The 16611-nt window shown below is 42.2% G+C and overlaps 1 protein-coding gene across 2 annotated transcripts in view; it reads left to right on the top strand.

Annotated features, from left to right (window-relative positions):
• The window catches only part of SNX25 (sorting nexin 25), a 54512-nt gene that overhangs the window by 25178 nt on the left and 12723 nt on the right, over window positions 1-16611 (top strand). Inside the window, exons 7-11 of one of the 2 annotated variants that reach the window (XM_033161057.1) lie at window positions 5158-5348; window positions 6930-7103; window positions 12021-12152; window positions 13491-13766; window positions 14295-14450. In XM_033161057.1, coding sequence (XP_033016948.1) covers window positions 5158-5348; window positions 6930-7103; window positions 12021-12152; window positions 13491-13766; window positions 14295-14450 — 929 coding nt within the window. The remainder of the gene's footprint in view (window positions 1-5157; window positions 5349-6929; window positions 7104-12020; window positions 12153-13490; window positions 13767-14294; window positions 14451-16611) is intronic. The other variant, XM_033161058.1, reaches the window with a different exon arrangement.

Below are 16611 nucleotides of genomic sequence, written 5' to 3'. Positions count from 1 at the left end.
TGATTGCACATCTCCCTTCCTTCCTTGACAGAAAATGGAGCTCTCTCCAATTTCCATCCTGTGAAATTACTATGGGCCGCTGTTGAAAATAATACTCCCTGTGTCTTCAAAAGAATAAAAATACTTTTTAAAAGTTTATATAACAAACTAATAATAGTTTTTTAAAAAGGTATTTTCTACTTAGTGTACCTGCAGCCCAGGCACATACCATTGGCTACCAGTTGGCCCGATATCACTTTGCCACTCTATGTTTTATATAATGTATTTGTTTTAGCGTTTTAAATTGTAAACCATCTTGAGTGCCTCGGTAGAAAGGCGGTATGGAAATCAAATCAATAAATATTTACTTAATTTTGTGGCAGACCCTGAGGTGGTAGCTTACAGTGCTACTGTCCCATGTTCAGGGGAGTGCAGCAACTGAGAGCTGTGTATTTTTCAAACCACTTCTGATTCTATATGTAAATTTTATAGTATTGATTTTTATAGTGTTCTATTTGGCTTAGAAGGAAAAATGGAAGGGCAGTATATAAATTCAATAATAAATAATAAGTTTCTGCAGATCAGCATTGCAGGCTGCAACTCTGTATAAATCGGGTTCTACCATGAGTAAGAGCACGAGTTGTGATCGGGACCTGGCAAGACACATCCCTTCCTGTGGGGATGGGGCCAGCAGCCGGCCTTAGCAGCTATAGGGCAGAGAGGTGTTGCTGGGCAAAGCTAGATGTAGCAATTTGTGATGGACAGCTCAGCGTCTTATATATTCCTCTGCACGCAGGGTGATCTACCTCTTGGCTTCGAGCTTCTGATCACCCACCCCGCCCCCCTCTTTTTCTTAGGCCTCTGCGCTTGACCTTGCAACTGCCTGTCATGGGGTCGTCTGCTTTTGGGGCAGAGGCCCAGTAGGAATTTGTCCATCTGGCTGATTGGCTGTTGCCATTTGGTTTTGCCTACTGCAGTAGCAACTTGTCACAACTTGTAAGGTTGGCGGTTAGGCATTGGTTCCTGTGTAGATTGCTGGTTTGGGCGGTGCCCATCCAGAATCATGTTGATACGGGAATTCCGTTAAAGGAATCCGGCGGCTGTTATGCTTTGTCCGAACCCCTGGTCGGGGATAGAGCAGTAGTCAGAGCCCCCGGGACCGCTGGGGAGGGGAAGGTTCTGTCCCCAGCCTCCTTAACTCTCCCCAGCTGCATTCTCCCGACGCTGACTGGAGTTCAGCCGCTGTCCGGTCGGACAGAATAGTCTGAACCAATGCCTATGCAACCACTCACCGAATTTGTATTTTAAATAAAGTTGTGGCCTAAATTATTGCCAAAACCCCAAACAAAAATTATGTCTCCTGTGTCAATTCATTGGGGGGGGGGTGACTTGTGGTCCTCGATACGCAAGTTCTTTATACCTCACAGAGACTTGCTTCAGAGTAGACATATATAGGATTGCATTTTATTTTGAATTTTTCCAGTTATTTGTTTACCATATCCCTGATTGCGCAGTTCATTGATACCAGGCAATAGTGGAGGCTGCTGAGGGTGGACCAAATGGATATTGAATTTGTTAGGGTATTGTAAAGCTGGACAAACATGCTGGAGCCACACACACACACACCCCACCTCGTTTGTTGGCTTTATCTCTGTCTCTTCAAACCGCAGTTTCCCATTTGAGTCACAACTGTGCTTTAAATGTCAAGCTTATTGACCAAGATCTTGATATCTGTTTATATTCTGTTTATTGACTTTCCTTATGCAAAAAAAAATCTTTAAGGAATACTCATTTCTACTCAGCTGTTGTGGAAAAAGTTAGCTGTGGACTTGTGGCAGAATGAAGACTGTTGGAAGAACGGGAAGGTCGCATAAGGGAAGCTGGTATTCTCAAATTTCAGCCAACTCAAGTGTTTTCAAGAGAAGATCTGATGCACAGTCTTGAATTACTTGTTCTTTTACCCACTTGGTTATGGGCCAGAAAAAGATCCTTGTTAGTTGTACTTTTCAGTATGAGAATAGCCTTCACTTTCAAAATTTGGACAAATACTCCACCTTGGGGTCATTTCTTCTTCAAAAGATATTGCTCCCTCAGAGCTTAAGAGATTCAGAATCGGTAACTGTAGGAGGCTACGCAGTTTCTTCCACTTGAATGTTTCAGTGTAAGTAGGTACAATTTGTACTAGCTTTTTAAGTCGATGCGAAAAAGTGCCCTTCTGTGTGTACAGGAACCAATTTGTACAGCTCAATCGTTTAGGTGTGGGTGGGGAAGGAATTTCAGTTTTTTAGTATTTTGAGTAGGCATAAATATGCTACTCTTCATTTTTGCATTTATACCTATGAGAAACACATTTCTGATGGATAATGAAAAATGTTGCATATATCCACTTTTGTAAATATACTCAGTAGAATAGGGGCTGTTTGAAATGTTTGAATCCTGTGATTAAGACATGGACTAGAATCCATGAAAGCTGATGCTGTAATAAATTCATTAGTCCTCAAAGGTGCTGCAATATATATACTGTATATATATATTTTAAAGTATTGTCTTGGCTTCTCTACCTATAAGAGTGTGATGATAGATAGCACTCAGGTTTTATACAAGTTTTGGGAGGACTTTAGCCCTGTAGTCAGACCAGAATGCCAGAAACTGAGAAACCCACTCTCTCAGAGTGCAGGTGGGGATACAGAATAGTTTAGTAGTCATTGCTAGGAAAAAATCATTTTGAAAAGCTTTCCTACGGTACCTCTGACCGACACTTATTTTATGCCTTGGGTTTTAGTTTTTTTTCAGATTCTCATCAGGTGCAGTTGCAGTTAACTTGTAGCTTTTCTGTCAGATGTAGCAGTGCGGAGTTTGCGCAGCTCCCAAAATGTGACTTTTTATAGTGTTCTTAAAACCCTTCAAAACAAACTATGATTGACATTGGAGATGATATTATTGATGGTTGCTGTTCAAAAAATATTTTGAGGTTTTCAATTACAGTATATTCCGCTGGCATTATGGCCAAAAGGTTCTAGTTAGGATGCGTTGTTATGAAAAAAAAAAACCACCTTGATTCTGTCCCTTGAGGATAGATCAAAGGGATTGAGGGGGGGAATGCTTAGGTGTTTAAATTTCAAATTATTATTTATAATAGCTCAAAAAGCATTGTATTGTAAATCATTTGGGGATGCCTCATGGGAAGCAATAGATAAATAAGCAAACAATAGCTTTGAGTTCCAAACACTATGGTTTGAATTTATTTTTTGCATCTTGGGCACAGTATCAAAGTTTTTCTCTTTCATTCATTTTGAATGTTTGGGGGAGAAAGGCTTAAAGATTGTTGTTTTTTTAGCCAGTGTTGTAGGGACTTGTCCACAGTTGTCCAGGGCCTTTTCCACTTTACATGCAGAGTTTTTTGTGATTTGGGTACAGTCATACCTCGTGTTGCGTATGCTCCGTGTTGCGTACGTTCGAGTTAAGGACCTCCGCAACCTGGAAGTCCTCCACGGAGAGTGCGCAATGCGCAGGTGCGCAGAAGCGCAAAAACTCGCAAACTTCCGGGTTTTTTCCTTTTTCTTTTTTGTTCGTTCGCATTATGTACGTCTGAGTTACGTGGCGCGACCTGGAATGGGGTACCACTATTTGGTTTGAATCCTGTATTTAAAGAGGGAAAGGTCCAGAATAACAGGACGCCTCTACTTTAATGGGGAAGGCAGGCTGGTATGATTCCACATTTGTGGACAAGCCATAGAACTGGGAAGGCCTAGGCTCTAATCTTGAATATAAAGTTAACTGGCTGATCTTGGGCCAGTTATTTTCTGTCCCAGCCTTACAGGTCGTTTTGAGGATGTCCCAGGCAGAATATTCTGCGCCAGACAGAATAACATGAGAACTGTGTGTGCCCATAACCTGTCCTGGACCCCCTAAACTAGACTGTTGTCTCAGATTAAGTTGCTACTGTATTTGACATCTGTATGTGAACTGCCACCTTCCCCTTCACCTCAGGCAGCAAAATGTCTTGGCGAGAGAGAGAGATGAACCATGTATGCTTAGTTCTCGAACATTTTGGCTCCTGAACGTCACAGACCTGGAAGTGACTGTTCCAGTTTGTGAACTATTTTTGGAAGCCAAACGTCTGACGGGGCTTCCGCAGCTTCGGATTGGCTGCAGGAGCTTCCTGCAGCCAATCGGAAGTCCGCCCCTTGGTTTCCAAACTGTTTTGGTAGTCGAACGGACTTCCAGAACGGATTCCGTTCTACTTCCAAGGTACTACTGTATTTGTAACTTGTATCTCATGGACTTGAAGTTGGTAGCAGTCATTTTGTGAGAAGCACCTCTTGTGTGCTCGAGGAGAGCTCCTAATATACATAAAGTACCTGAAGCTTATAAAGGAGGCTAATTAATGGATCACTTACTATTCTGTAATTAGTGCTTTGCAGTAGTTCACTTTTTATTATGGCAGATGTGTTTCCACAAATGCATATTTTTTTGGTTCTGGTTGTGATCAGGCATTTATATTCTTTTGCTAATTTTGTAATCTCTTTGTTGTAGTTAAGAGAGGGTTTATTTAAATATCTTCAATTAATATTCTGTTCTGTTACTGAGCTAAATGGAGCAAAACTAGCCTTGAGAATCATGTGGGGGCCTAGCCCAGTCCCTGCTGTGTGTGGGAGGCCACGTGGCCTGCCCACAACACTGCCCCACCCGGAAGTGGAGCGGCCTTAACAATTCTCCTCCCACAACATCTGATGAAGTAGACTATAGCCTAGAAAACCTTATGATGTAATATGTTTGTTAATTTTTCAGGTGCCACAAGACTCTTAGATGTTTCAAGGGTGAAAATAATAATAAAAAGCTAACTTGTAAAGTGTTTATCAACAATACATTACTATGATGATAAAAAGTGTTGTGGACCAATAAAGTTTATTAGTCAGCTTGCATAATTTGTATCTCTGTTAGCTGTTTGTGGCATAAAGGAAAGCTACTTTTGTGAACTGTGATACCTTGGAACTAGGAGACAATCCTTACTTTTACCACAAGTTGTGAATACCATGGCAAGTGTAGACTTTTCTTTTCTTTCTTTTTTTAAGCCAAGACTGCTATATGGGTCCATTCTTCAAAATTAATTTATATGTTGACATGCTAACCTTTTTAAGTTCAAAAAGTTAAATTTTAAAAAATTGTTTTTGATAGAGAGTAAAGGTAAAGAGACAGCTGCAATGAAAGCTGACCATCTTAGAGCCCGGAACATGAAGAGGTATATTAACCAACTAACTGTAGCAAAAAAGCAGTGTGAAAAGCGGATACGGCTTCTGGGAGGTCCTGATTATGACCAGCAAGAGGATGGCATCTTTGACGATAGTGATGGCCCACAGAACCAGAAGGTAGGCATGCTGGCTCTCTCTGTTTGTTTGTTTGTTTGTTTGTTGTTTCTCTCTCTCTCTCTCTCTCTCTCTCTCTCTGGGTGGAGTTGCTGCAGCTTCCTCTATATCATGTTATAGGATCTGATTGGAAGTAAGTGCAGGCAAACCGGAGCAGTCTCAGTACTGCAGCGGCTACCTGTTTGCACGAAGGAAAGGTTGTGGCTTTTGTAAACAATGCAGAGATCCCCCCCCCCTAAACATTCTATACTTGTTATCTTGCACTTCCTTTGGAAAGTTCAAAATATATTATGTGAGCCTGCTGTCAGGGACATTGGCAAGGCCTGCACCCGACTCTCTCTGATGACTCTAGCACCGTTCACAAATATTGACTAGCTTCGACATCCAGCCAGAATTTTTGCTTGCTGTTGACCGTTGCTCTCCTTAAAGTGGGAGCACGGAGGTCTTCGTTGTTGCAGTGCTACACTGAGTTTCAGAGGAGCCGGGAGAACCTCTCAAAGCCCAGTGCAACTGTGCAGGGATTTGTCCACATCACATTAAATTTGTAGGGACTGTGACCTTGGCAGTACTTCTATTTCTGCTTCCCAAGGCTAAGCACAAGGTCAGGGGATTCCCCAGGCATTGTCAAAGTTTGGAATAATAGAGAGAAACTTCCACATACCACACTGAATATGGAAAGCAGTGTGGTGTCTCACTGATTGTAAAGCTCTGCACGAGATCCAGAAGATGGCCTTGTTCTGAGTTCTTCAAGTGTTGCAAACCTTGCAAACAAGGGTGCAAGTCCCTTATACTCGGCAAGAATTATATTTTTCATGTGGCTATTTCTGTATGGTATTCTCCCCCCCCCCCCTTTTAGTGGAAACCTTTTGGAAATTGTCAATTTCTTTGGAAAGCTTAAAAGCTGGGACTCTCGTTTTACAGTTAGCATACCGGTAATGGTACTCATACAACAGGCCAGAATGGCCCTCTTTCTTATATAAATTGAACTATATTAAAGTGTAGTACATAATTTTAGTAGCTTACTCAGCCAGTTTGTCAAATATTTTGTCACGACATATATATGAATCATATATTTGGGCACATGGTTGGCATCGGGAAGAAACTCCACATTTCATAATACAATAAAACAATTTATATGTTCCAGCTGTGCGTTGGCAGAATATTTGAGCAGCGAAGGTTGTCCTATGCTGACTTCAACAGGTAACAATAAGGACACTACCCCAGTCAACACAAATTGTCGTGCTTCCGGGTAAATGTGGACATGATTGGACCACATGGCTGCAATTCTGTGTGCATGCATTTAGAATTAAGTCTCCTTGGATTCAGTGGGACTAATTCTGAGTAAACATACACAAGACCAAGACTGAAAGGTTCATTATCTCAGCTCTCAACTCCTCCTGAGATGCGGCAGAGTTAAAGGGCACCTGTTGAATTTTCATCCCTGAGTTTGAAGCTGCTTGACTTTAAAAAGCTTAAAGGGACACACCATAGCTGTGGACTATCTCTAAAATTAGATCTTCTAGTTCATAGCTAATCACGTGACAGGATTCTTGCCTGTGTCCCAGCATAGCTGTCTGCTTTCAGTTTATAGCAGGGCACCAAGGGTACTGGAATTTCCAAGACCTTGTGAGAACATTTCAGCCTTGTTCAAGGACTATACAAATTTCACATGCTTGGAAGAGAAGGCATTTTAAAAACTGTATCTATGTTGACTGCAGTTCTAAGCATCTTACTTGGATGCAGCTTCTACTGACAACAGTGGGTCTTGTTTCTGAGTAAATGCAGTTAGGATTGTGCAAAAATTTGTTAAAACTGGCACGAATGCTTGCAGCCAAAGCATAAAAACCACAGCTTCTTCTACCATGATAATGATACATCTAATTCATTTTTTAATTCCTTTCTTACTTTAAAGCAAGTCAATCTGTGAAGAAATATTTGCAAACTAGTACCACTCCTGACAGTACTGAATTAATAAAGTACAACGAGAGCACCAGTGATTGCATTGCGATAATATTTCAGACTGAGTTGTGTTTTTGCTTTTATTACCCTGTGGCATTTTTTTAATATGCCCTTGGATTTGGCTCCACCTCCCTTGGGGATTTAGAAGCATCTAAATAGGTTTAGAAGGAATGAGCTATTTAAACAAGCGGATGAAATATATAGTGGCTGAATTTAGTTTTAAGATGGTTAGCAGTAAGAATCACTGGAGGGAGAGTGGCCTTCTACTTCTTTCCATTTAAAGAAAAAAAAGAATCCTGTCAATAACTCAAATCTGTTTGCCTGGTACGCATAACAAATTCCTCTTCCAAGAGCCCAGTTTACAGATACTTTGACATTTTAAAGAGAAGATTGAAGGTATAGAGAAAAAGTCAAGGGCAAGAAGAGTCAAGTAGATGTTCTGGAGTGGCCAGAACAAGATTTTTAGCCCCTCTTGTTCCATTTTAGCTTTGGAGAGTCAGACATTGCCAAACATTTCCATGCCTTTTCAGTACCCTGCAAGTCTGAGAACAGGTTGTTGGGCATCTCCCAAGGCTAGGTTCAATGAGGTAGGGTACATTTTGTTATGAATTCCCCTCCAACCAGGTACAATGTGTCCCCCTTGTGGTGGCTTGGGGCTCTGCAAAAGGAGTCTAAAATGTTTGTGGTGGGACCTCTGGTGCACATGAGTGGCACCCGTTTCCCACTGTGCACCTTTTGTCCATAGAGAAAAGGCCAGGCCAGGAAGAATTGGGTACACGAGTGCCCAGAGCAAGATTTTAATAGTTTTGTGGGAGAGAGAAGACCTAGGAAACATGCGACTAAAATCCCACTCCTGCTGTGTCTAAAATGCAATGGCTACGTTACTTTCTGATGTTTCATTTAGATCTCTCATAACCCCTATTTTAAAGCAGTGGCATTGGTTGCCAGCTTGTTTCCAGGGCTAATTCAAGGTGCTCACGTTAATGTTTGAAGCCCTAAACGACTCAGGTACCGAATTTTGGAAATACCATCTGCTTCCCTATAGACCCTCTCAGGTGCTAAGATCAGCAGAGGGGGCTATCTTGCTAGTACCATTGCATTCAGAAGTTCATGGTGGTGGCCTGCATGAGGGCATTCTCTGTGGCAGCACCTAAGTTGTGGAACTCCTTCCCCACGGAGGGTCATCTGGCACCTTCACTATTGAATGGCACTTCTCAGTGAATGCTCTCTTTACCCTGGTCTCTAAAACATAACCCTGAGATGTATACTTTAAGGATGCATCCTATTTTTGTGATAGTAAGTTGGAGAGACCAGGGAATTATGTCAGGATGCTGTTTATTGATTATAGCTCAGCTTTCAATACCACCCTTCCAGATATTCTCACTGGAAAGTTAAGGGACCTGGACCTTTCTTCTAACATCTGTGATTGGATTAAAGACTTTCTGAGAGACCGGTCACAAACAGTGAGGATTGGGCCTGTTACATCTACCTTCCCTGAAGCTCAGCACTGGTACTCCACAGGGATGCATGCTAAGCCCATACAGTGGTGCCCCGCTAGACGAATGCCTCGCTAGACGAAAAACTCGCTAGACGAAGGCATTCGTCTAGCGGGAGGCTGCCCTGCAAGACAAAAAAGTCTATGGGGCTGCCTCGCAAGACGAAAATTGTTCGTCTTTTTTTTCCCGTCTAGCGAAAACCGCGCTTACATTGCCGCTTCGCTAGACGAAAATACTCGAAGAACGAATTATTTTCGTCTAGCGGGGCACCACTGTACCTGTATTCATTGTATACATATGATTGCATTTCATCTGACCCATCTACTGCAATTATTAAGTTTGGTGATGACACCACCATAATGGGTTTAATTACAGGTGGAGACAAATCTGTGTAGGGGGGGAATTCAAATGGTATCCACATGGTGCTCAGAAAACAATCTGCACCTAAACATTGGCAAGACAAAGGAGATGGTGTTGGACTTTTGGAGGAAGAGAGGGGAGCTAGACCCATTGTATGTCAGTGGTACAGTGGCAATAAAATATTTCTATATTTCTATATCTATTTTAAACTGGTTTTAATGACGTATATTTAAATGGTGGCAACCCTCCTTGGGACCTTAGGGTGTAGGGTAGGTAAATAAATTAAAACCACCACCAACATTATTATTATTTATTATAGGACACCCCTGCATAGCTCCCCTTCTACTAACAAGGCAGCGCTCTTGCATGCAATCTCTGCAGCTGCAGTTCCACATTCGTTGTTGCTGGCTAAAAATCAACCACCATCTCCCAGCCAAATGTTACCAGCTACCTGACAGCATTGCTGTTAACAGGAAAGAGGAGTTCAATTTTTTTAAATCAACACTGAAGCTATAGCTGATTCGGGTAGTGAAATGAAACAGGAACAACCATATTTTTATTGGGTCTTTCAGGAAATACTTTGAGCCTCCAAAATAGATGTATTTTTTCATGCTGAACATTTTGCTTGCCCTTCCAGCCACTAGATTTTGGTTACAGATAGCAAATCAGCAGGCATATAACTGTGCTGATAAGGAACACTTTAGAAGATTTATTTCCCTCCACTCCAGTTAAGTTGCTTCTTGAGTTCTTGGTTAGAGCATGTTGGGTCCCAAGGTTCATTACTTCTGCATTGTAACAATTGCAGCACAGCAGTGGATTCCAGTGTCTCATTTGCAGCTCAGCATGAAGCTATATAAGCTAGTGCTTAAGCTGCTAATGCTCTAGTTTCAGACATGTTTGCTGGGAGCAAGCCCTGTCTATTTATTTGGGACTTATTTAAAGGTAAGCACGCCTAAGATTGTCCTGCTGGCGGTTTTGCACATAACTGCTACGGCTCCATATTGCAAAAATCCCTTTCCGACCCTTTAGGAAGGAGGGGGAGTTGCATTCATCACGAGCCCAGCACGTGCGCAGGGGATGGTGGCACCCCCTGCGCCCACTGGCTGAGCCCTGGGCGCGGTGCCCAGCCTGCTGACCAACCGGCTCAGCTGTTGGGTGTGGCCGGCTCCATTTAAGCCGGTGCGCGTCCAGGGCTCAGCCTACTCTTTCCTCCTCCCCTCAGCGCGATTTTCCACCCTCCCACCCTCTAGGCAGCGCCCCTTAGCGTCCCGTTAGGCAGGTTCGCTATGACCTTGCTATGGACCTCGGTTGGTCGCCGTTAAGGGGCCTGGTAGGAATTTTCCCACTTGGCAAATTGGCTTCCGCTTGGTGGTTTTCGCCTACCTCGTAGCAACTCGTCACAACTTTGGTTTGGCGGTTAGGCATTGGATTATCCCAGTTAGGATCTCGGTGGGGGGGGGGGGGTTCGGCCATCACCTCCCCCCAAGGCTTTGAAGGGTACGTCAGTAAATGAGTCGGGGGGGGGCGTGTCCCTGTCCGAAGCCATGGTGGGTGAGGGCCAAAGGCACGCCCCAATCCGGTGATCACTGGGTGAGGCCCTAGCTGATGAGCAGCAGCAGGGTCCCTCACCTATCGGTGGTTAACCCTTCCCGGACTGCCAGTGCGACGTGCTGGAGTCGGATATTTGTTAGTTAGTTCCAATGCCTAAGCCAATACCGCTCAAATTCCGTAACCAATAAAGTTGTGGCCTTTTATGCCCATTAACCTTATTTCTGGTGTCCTGTGTCGTCATTTCACCTCGGGAGGGATCGGGTATTTATATGCAACTAAAGGTGATGTGAGGAAAAGCTTTTCAACCAGGAAATTGTATAGATTAGAAGTGGGGTTGGGGGCTACCCTTGCATATGGAGCCATTAGTGACACGGAAGAGAATGGAAGAAACTTTGGACACTATATGGAGGAGTTCTCCAAAATCCATAGAACTTCTGGATTGGCTGAATGAGTTGCTCTTTCTGAAGATACACAAAAGAAAATTAATATAGTGTGTTCCTTAATTCCTTGTGTAAATAATTGGTGTGTGATCAGGTAAGGGCATTGTCTTAGCAGTTGTGTGATGAACACTCATAAAAATTGTCTTTAAGGCTGTGCAACATACCGTACCTTCGCACCATTTTCTTAAAAAGTTAACTGCAGAATACTATATCTGCTTCTTTGGAATAAACAATTGCTTATTATGTTTTTAGTATTTGGTTGCCTATCCAGAGATCTGTGTGGTAAGCTGCTGAGTTATCCCCCCAATTTCTGGATACAATTCCTTACTGCTCATCACTTTTCCTTGGAACTGGAGGGAAATTCAAAACTCGTGTTTGTCCAGCCCTTTGAAAGAGTTTGAAATGGTTTAAAACGGAGGTTCTCAGAAAGATGTTCTTTTTTAAAAATGTTTTGTGCAGTTATGTATCAACTCCTCCCAGGGACCATATAGAAAAGGGTAGGTTATAAATGTAATTAATAAATAATAAATTAAAACTGCTTCCAACACAGTACAAGTTGCTGCTGCTGCTGCTGAACCTAGTATACACAAAAACATTCTTGCATGTGCTAAGAGGGGCCCTTGTGGAGATTGCACTGATGATCTCTGCATCCACGAAACATTTTTAATGTCTCCTGAGATTTTTATCAGAGTGCTGGGGAAATGGTAAGGTACAAAAAACAATGGATCCAGAATCTTTGATTATCTCTGCTGATCATTCCAGCCTCAATCCACTTTGTCAATAATAAGTGCGCTTAATGAGGTTTGTAACCCGTGAACTAGATTAGTTAATTGAAATAATGTCATTAATTGTCCCCCTCCCCCCTCCAGATTCTTCAATTTGAGGATATTTTGTGCAACCCATCCTACAGAGAGCACTTCCGAATATACATGGAAAGAGTGGATAAGAGATCTTTGATCAGCTATTGGGAATCTGTGGAATACTTGAAGAATGCTAACAAGGTACAAAGTAGATAAACATATGCCATACCTTATATATATGGCAAGACTTTAATTGTAAACCAGTGTTGTATCAAAAGTTGGCATTGGCTTTAGTATTCAAATTGCATATAAACTGCTCCTAGATATTTTATCAGTCCAGTCAGTTGTGCTGGTATGGCAAAAATCAGGCCAAATTTAAAAATCAATTCCCTATTCCATGAAATGAGTAAAGAAAATGGACTGTTCAAAAACATAAACAGCTAACGCTTAATCTGTCAGATCACTGGTATTTTTTAAATAATGTTTTTAGTGTTCACATGCAGAAGAATTAATTTTAAGGCGAAGCCAAATCAACCATTTTATTAGCAGTGAAATAATTTACAATAAAAATGTAATTACAAGACTCGGGTCCGCCTCAAAGTTTTGAACAAGCCATCGGATGTACTAGCTATTGAGGCATGTGCAGAGTGCCCATTCCACACACCGGCAGTTTGTGCAAATGGAAAACCTAGAATGGGGTTGTCAAAGAAAAACACCAGACAGTTTGTGTAGGGTCAGTTCCTTTACTGACAGGTAGTCCTAAGTATAATGCCGTTCCTCATCTTAGAAGTTACATACAGTTGTAGCATAGAGTAATCCTGCCTCAGTTTGTCTCAACAGACCAGTTCACAGTTAAAGTACCGTAATAAAAGGACTTTCCAGCAACATGTCCTCCTTGAAGCGTTCCGATACAGATTAGGTTCCAGCCAAGGGGTGGGGGTCGATACTTGCTACAGACGCAAGAGCATTTATACTTTATTTTGTGCTTAGTCATTCTCTGACTCTTACGAGTTTGCTGACTCACACTTAACTAGCTGCAGGTGCAGGACAAGCACACCTGACTTAACCTTTTATTGTCCTTTTTCTCTGCACGCGTAAACTCTTATACACTGTTCTTCCTCGAAGTTTTGAACAAGCGGTCTAGTGTACTAGCTGTAATCTCCCAGTGATTGAAAGGTTTCTGGAGCTTGAAGGCCTTATGCTGCTGCTTGCCCTCCCAGTGTTCAAGGAATACATACAAATGGGGTAGGGTGGGGTGGGGGAGTCTGCTGCTGTGATCTCCCTACCATGTGTTGCTGAGGATCAGCAATATGAAAAGGAATAAAGAAAAACCTGCATGGGGTGTGATCCTTCTTGCTTTCTGTTTGAGTATGCTGTACTCTGGATTATGATTATAATTATTTGCTGTATGCTTACAAATATTTAAAACCAAGGGTCATTCTTCAGAGAACTGAATAGGATAAACGAACATATATTTAGCTGCCTGGTTCTTGATTATGATGGATGCATCTCTTCACGTTGGTTTTTCTTCCTCCTTAGGCTGAAATACCTCAACTTGTGAGTCAAATCTATCAGGATTTCTTTGTAGAAGGCAGAGAGATTACTGTGGAAAAGTCACTGTATAAAGAGATACAGCAGAGCCTTGTAGGCAACAAAGGCATTGAGGTGTTTTACAAAATCCAGACTGATGTTTATGAAACACTGAAGGACAGGTACTACCCATCGTTCCTTGTCAGTGATTTGTATGAGAGGTTGATCAAGAAGGAAGAAGAGAAGAGTACTGTTCAGATGACATCTGACGACAAAGATGAAGTGGTGAGTGGTGCCTGCAGATGCACTGTAGTTGCCATGGAAGATAAACTGGAGAAAAACTAGACCATATGATAGCATAATAATATTGGGGGACATGGATCATAAGCGCTGGTGGATCAGACCAAAGGTCTGTCTTAGTCTATCATTGTTTCTAACAGTGGCCAGGCAGCAATAGCTCTTCCTACTTACTGTTGCCCCAACAACTGGGTGTGTTGTCTCTGAACCTGGAGCTTCCATTTAATTATTGTAGCTAAGAGTAATTGGTAGACACGTCTTCCATCAAGCCTCTTTTAGGGCAGCATTCATGGTCCTTTCCCCGCATCATGTTAACTTTCACAACAACCATGATGTAATTTAGGCTGTGAGATAGTGGCTGGCTCAAGGTTAACCTGTGAGCTTCGTGATTTCATTCTAGTTGGCACAGTTATTTACTTCTGCTTAGACCATGTGTGTTAAACCAGGTAGGCAAGTTAATGGATTATACTTTAACATATATTGATCACTGTTGGCCACCCATACTTTCTCTTCTAGAACCAAGTTTGTGAAGAAGTTATTGATGAAGGAAGCTCCGGAATTAATGAGCAGGCCAGTTATGCTGCGAATAAGCTACGCCAGTTAAATGACAGACTTGAATATAAGAGACAAGCTCTAAATTCTCTCTGCAGTTCACCAAAACCTGACAAAAAGGTATGTGGCTTTGTTATTTATATGCATTATACTGGCAGACTGTGTTTCAGAGTAGTCATGTAGAAAGACTCTAGAGAGCTTTCACTTCAAAAATAAATTGGAAGATGCTGTTTTCCAGGCTTCTCATTAGCCACTGATTGTTCTACGAAGGCATTGATATACAATCACCTATAATAAAGTGCAAGTGTCTCTGCGTCCAGTCCCTGTGTCCGTGGGATTGCGCTACTGCGCATGTGCCCTACGGACAGCCGTTGGGACTTGGAGCGCAGAGACGCTCTGCGCGTGTTCCCGATGTTGCTAGGGCAACAGGGACGCTATGCGCAGAGCTGGCTACGTCATGCGGTTCTCGCGTTGTTAGAAAAAAAAACGAGATAAGCGAGAGCCGCTCAGTCAGCTCTGCGCATGTCCCTGACATTGCTAGGGCAACAGTTTGACCACATATGTTCTAGCACCTGTTAATTTAATGGGGTTAATGTACTAGTCTTTAATATTGTTTCCTTCTCAGCACCCTGAAAATCTGACCTTAGCAATTTATGCGGGTTGCAGTGTTGTTCTGTCAGTGAATATAAGTACATATGTAGCTGTCTGACACAGAATCAGATCTTTGATTTCTATAACCCAGTAATTGTCAGTTCCAGCTGACACTGGTTCTTCTCCAAGGACTCAAGCATAGATCTTTCTCAAATCTATTACCTGATATTCTTTAACCGGAGATGCCAGAAATTGAGCTCTGGACATTCTGCATGTAAAGCTGGTGCTCTACTGCTGAACTGTGAACTTTAGTGACGATGTGGAATAGACAATGGGGCTTTCTAGCATTTCTGAAATGCTGCATGAGGGTCTATGGGCCTTTTGATGGCATAGTATCAAACCTGCATTCCTGCCTGCTTCTTCAGTTCTGCACCAGTGCTTGCTCTTTGGTTTGGTAAATGAGACACAAAATGATATCAAGTCCTAGATGTTGGCATGGAAGGTCCTGCCATGTGGGTTGATTGCAGTATCATAGGAAAATATTATTCGGTGCTTTGCAGCTGTGTTCAAAAAAGTCGCCACATGGAATTAATCTAACATGTTTAGTAAGAACTGTTTTTTGTGCAGATACAAGCAATCAAGGGGAAATCAAACCCCTTTAATTTTTACAATACTTGGCAACCGTTCCTTGACTTCATACAACAAGAAGACCATGTTCACAACCTGCCTTTGACACATGGCAATCTGTGGAGAGTTCTACTAAACTAACCTCTGGAGTAAGACATTGTCAAATGACCCAGAAGTTTTTTTTTTTAAATTAAATTTCTATTGTTATTGCTTTATTGTTGTTGCCATGAACAATGGAGAATCAATAAAAAACTTTTTTTTTTTAGTAAGAACTGCCTTTATGGGAGTTGCTTATCAAACATTGTTGGTAGTTGGTTACTCGTGTATTTTTTGATCAAGTATGAGCCTCTTCTATTCTATTTCACTTTTCCTGTTCACATGATTCAATAAAATCAACCACATTACCAGCTCAGCACTTTTAGATCCTTCAGTGCATCCTTGGGCTTTACACATTAACATCAAAAGCATCAAAAGCAATGTTGCTGTGATAGAACAACTAAGGCATGGCTAAGTCAGATTCCTGGGTTCATGCATCTTTTGTGATGCATTCATCTGAAGTCATGCAATTGCCACTTTGGCCTTTGTTAGGGTTTTACAGATAAACACAATATTCTGTGTGTACCCATAAAAATAGTGTTTAGCATAACCATACTTTTTAAGGTCCAAAGTTTCCAAAGCCTCTTTACAATCTAGTTCTACACCATGAGGTTGGACCTCTCTGCATAGATTATCTATTAGGTTGCTGAATGTGCATTTTTCCCAGCTGTCTGACAGCCTACTGTCCCCCCCCCCAAAAAAATATCTAAGTGAATTAGTGCTGGACAATATCTTAAGTACAGTGGCACCCCGTGTTACGCATGCGATTCGTTCCAGATCACACTATGTAGCACGGGCATGCCTAATGCAAATGCCCCCCCCCAAAAAACCTGGAAGTAGCGTGATTTGAGTGCTTCTGCCCATGCGCGAAGTGCGCAAAAGCATTCTGTGCATCTGGGGGTTGCGCACGCTCCGGAAACGCTTCCGGGTTGTGGGCGTTCTTAACTCGAATGTCCGCAACCCGGGG

The sequence above is a fragment of the Lacerta agilis genome, chromosome 9 (assembly GCF_009819535.1).
Source record: "Lacerta agilis isolate rLacAgi1 chromosome 9, rLacAgi1.pri, whole genome shotgun sequence".
Taxonomy (NCBI): Eukaryota; Metazoa; Chordata; class Lepidosauria; order Squamata; family Lacertidae; genus Lacerta; species Lacerta agilis.
Note: the sequence above shows the minus strand (reverse complement) of the source record. Positions and strands in the feature narration are given on the sequence as shown.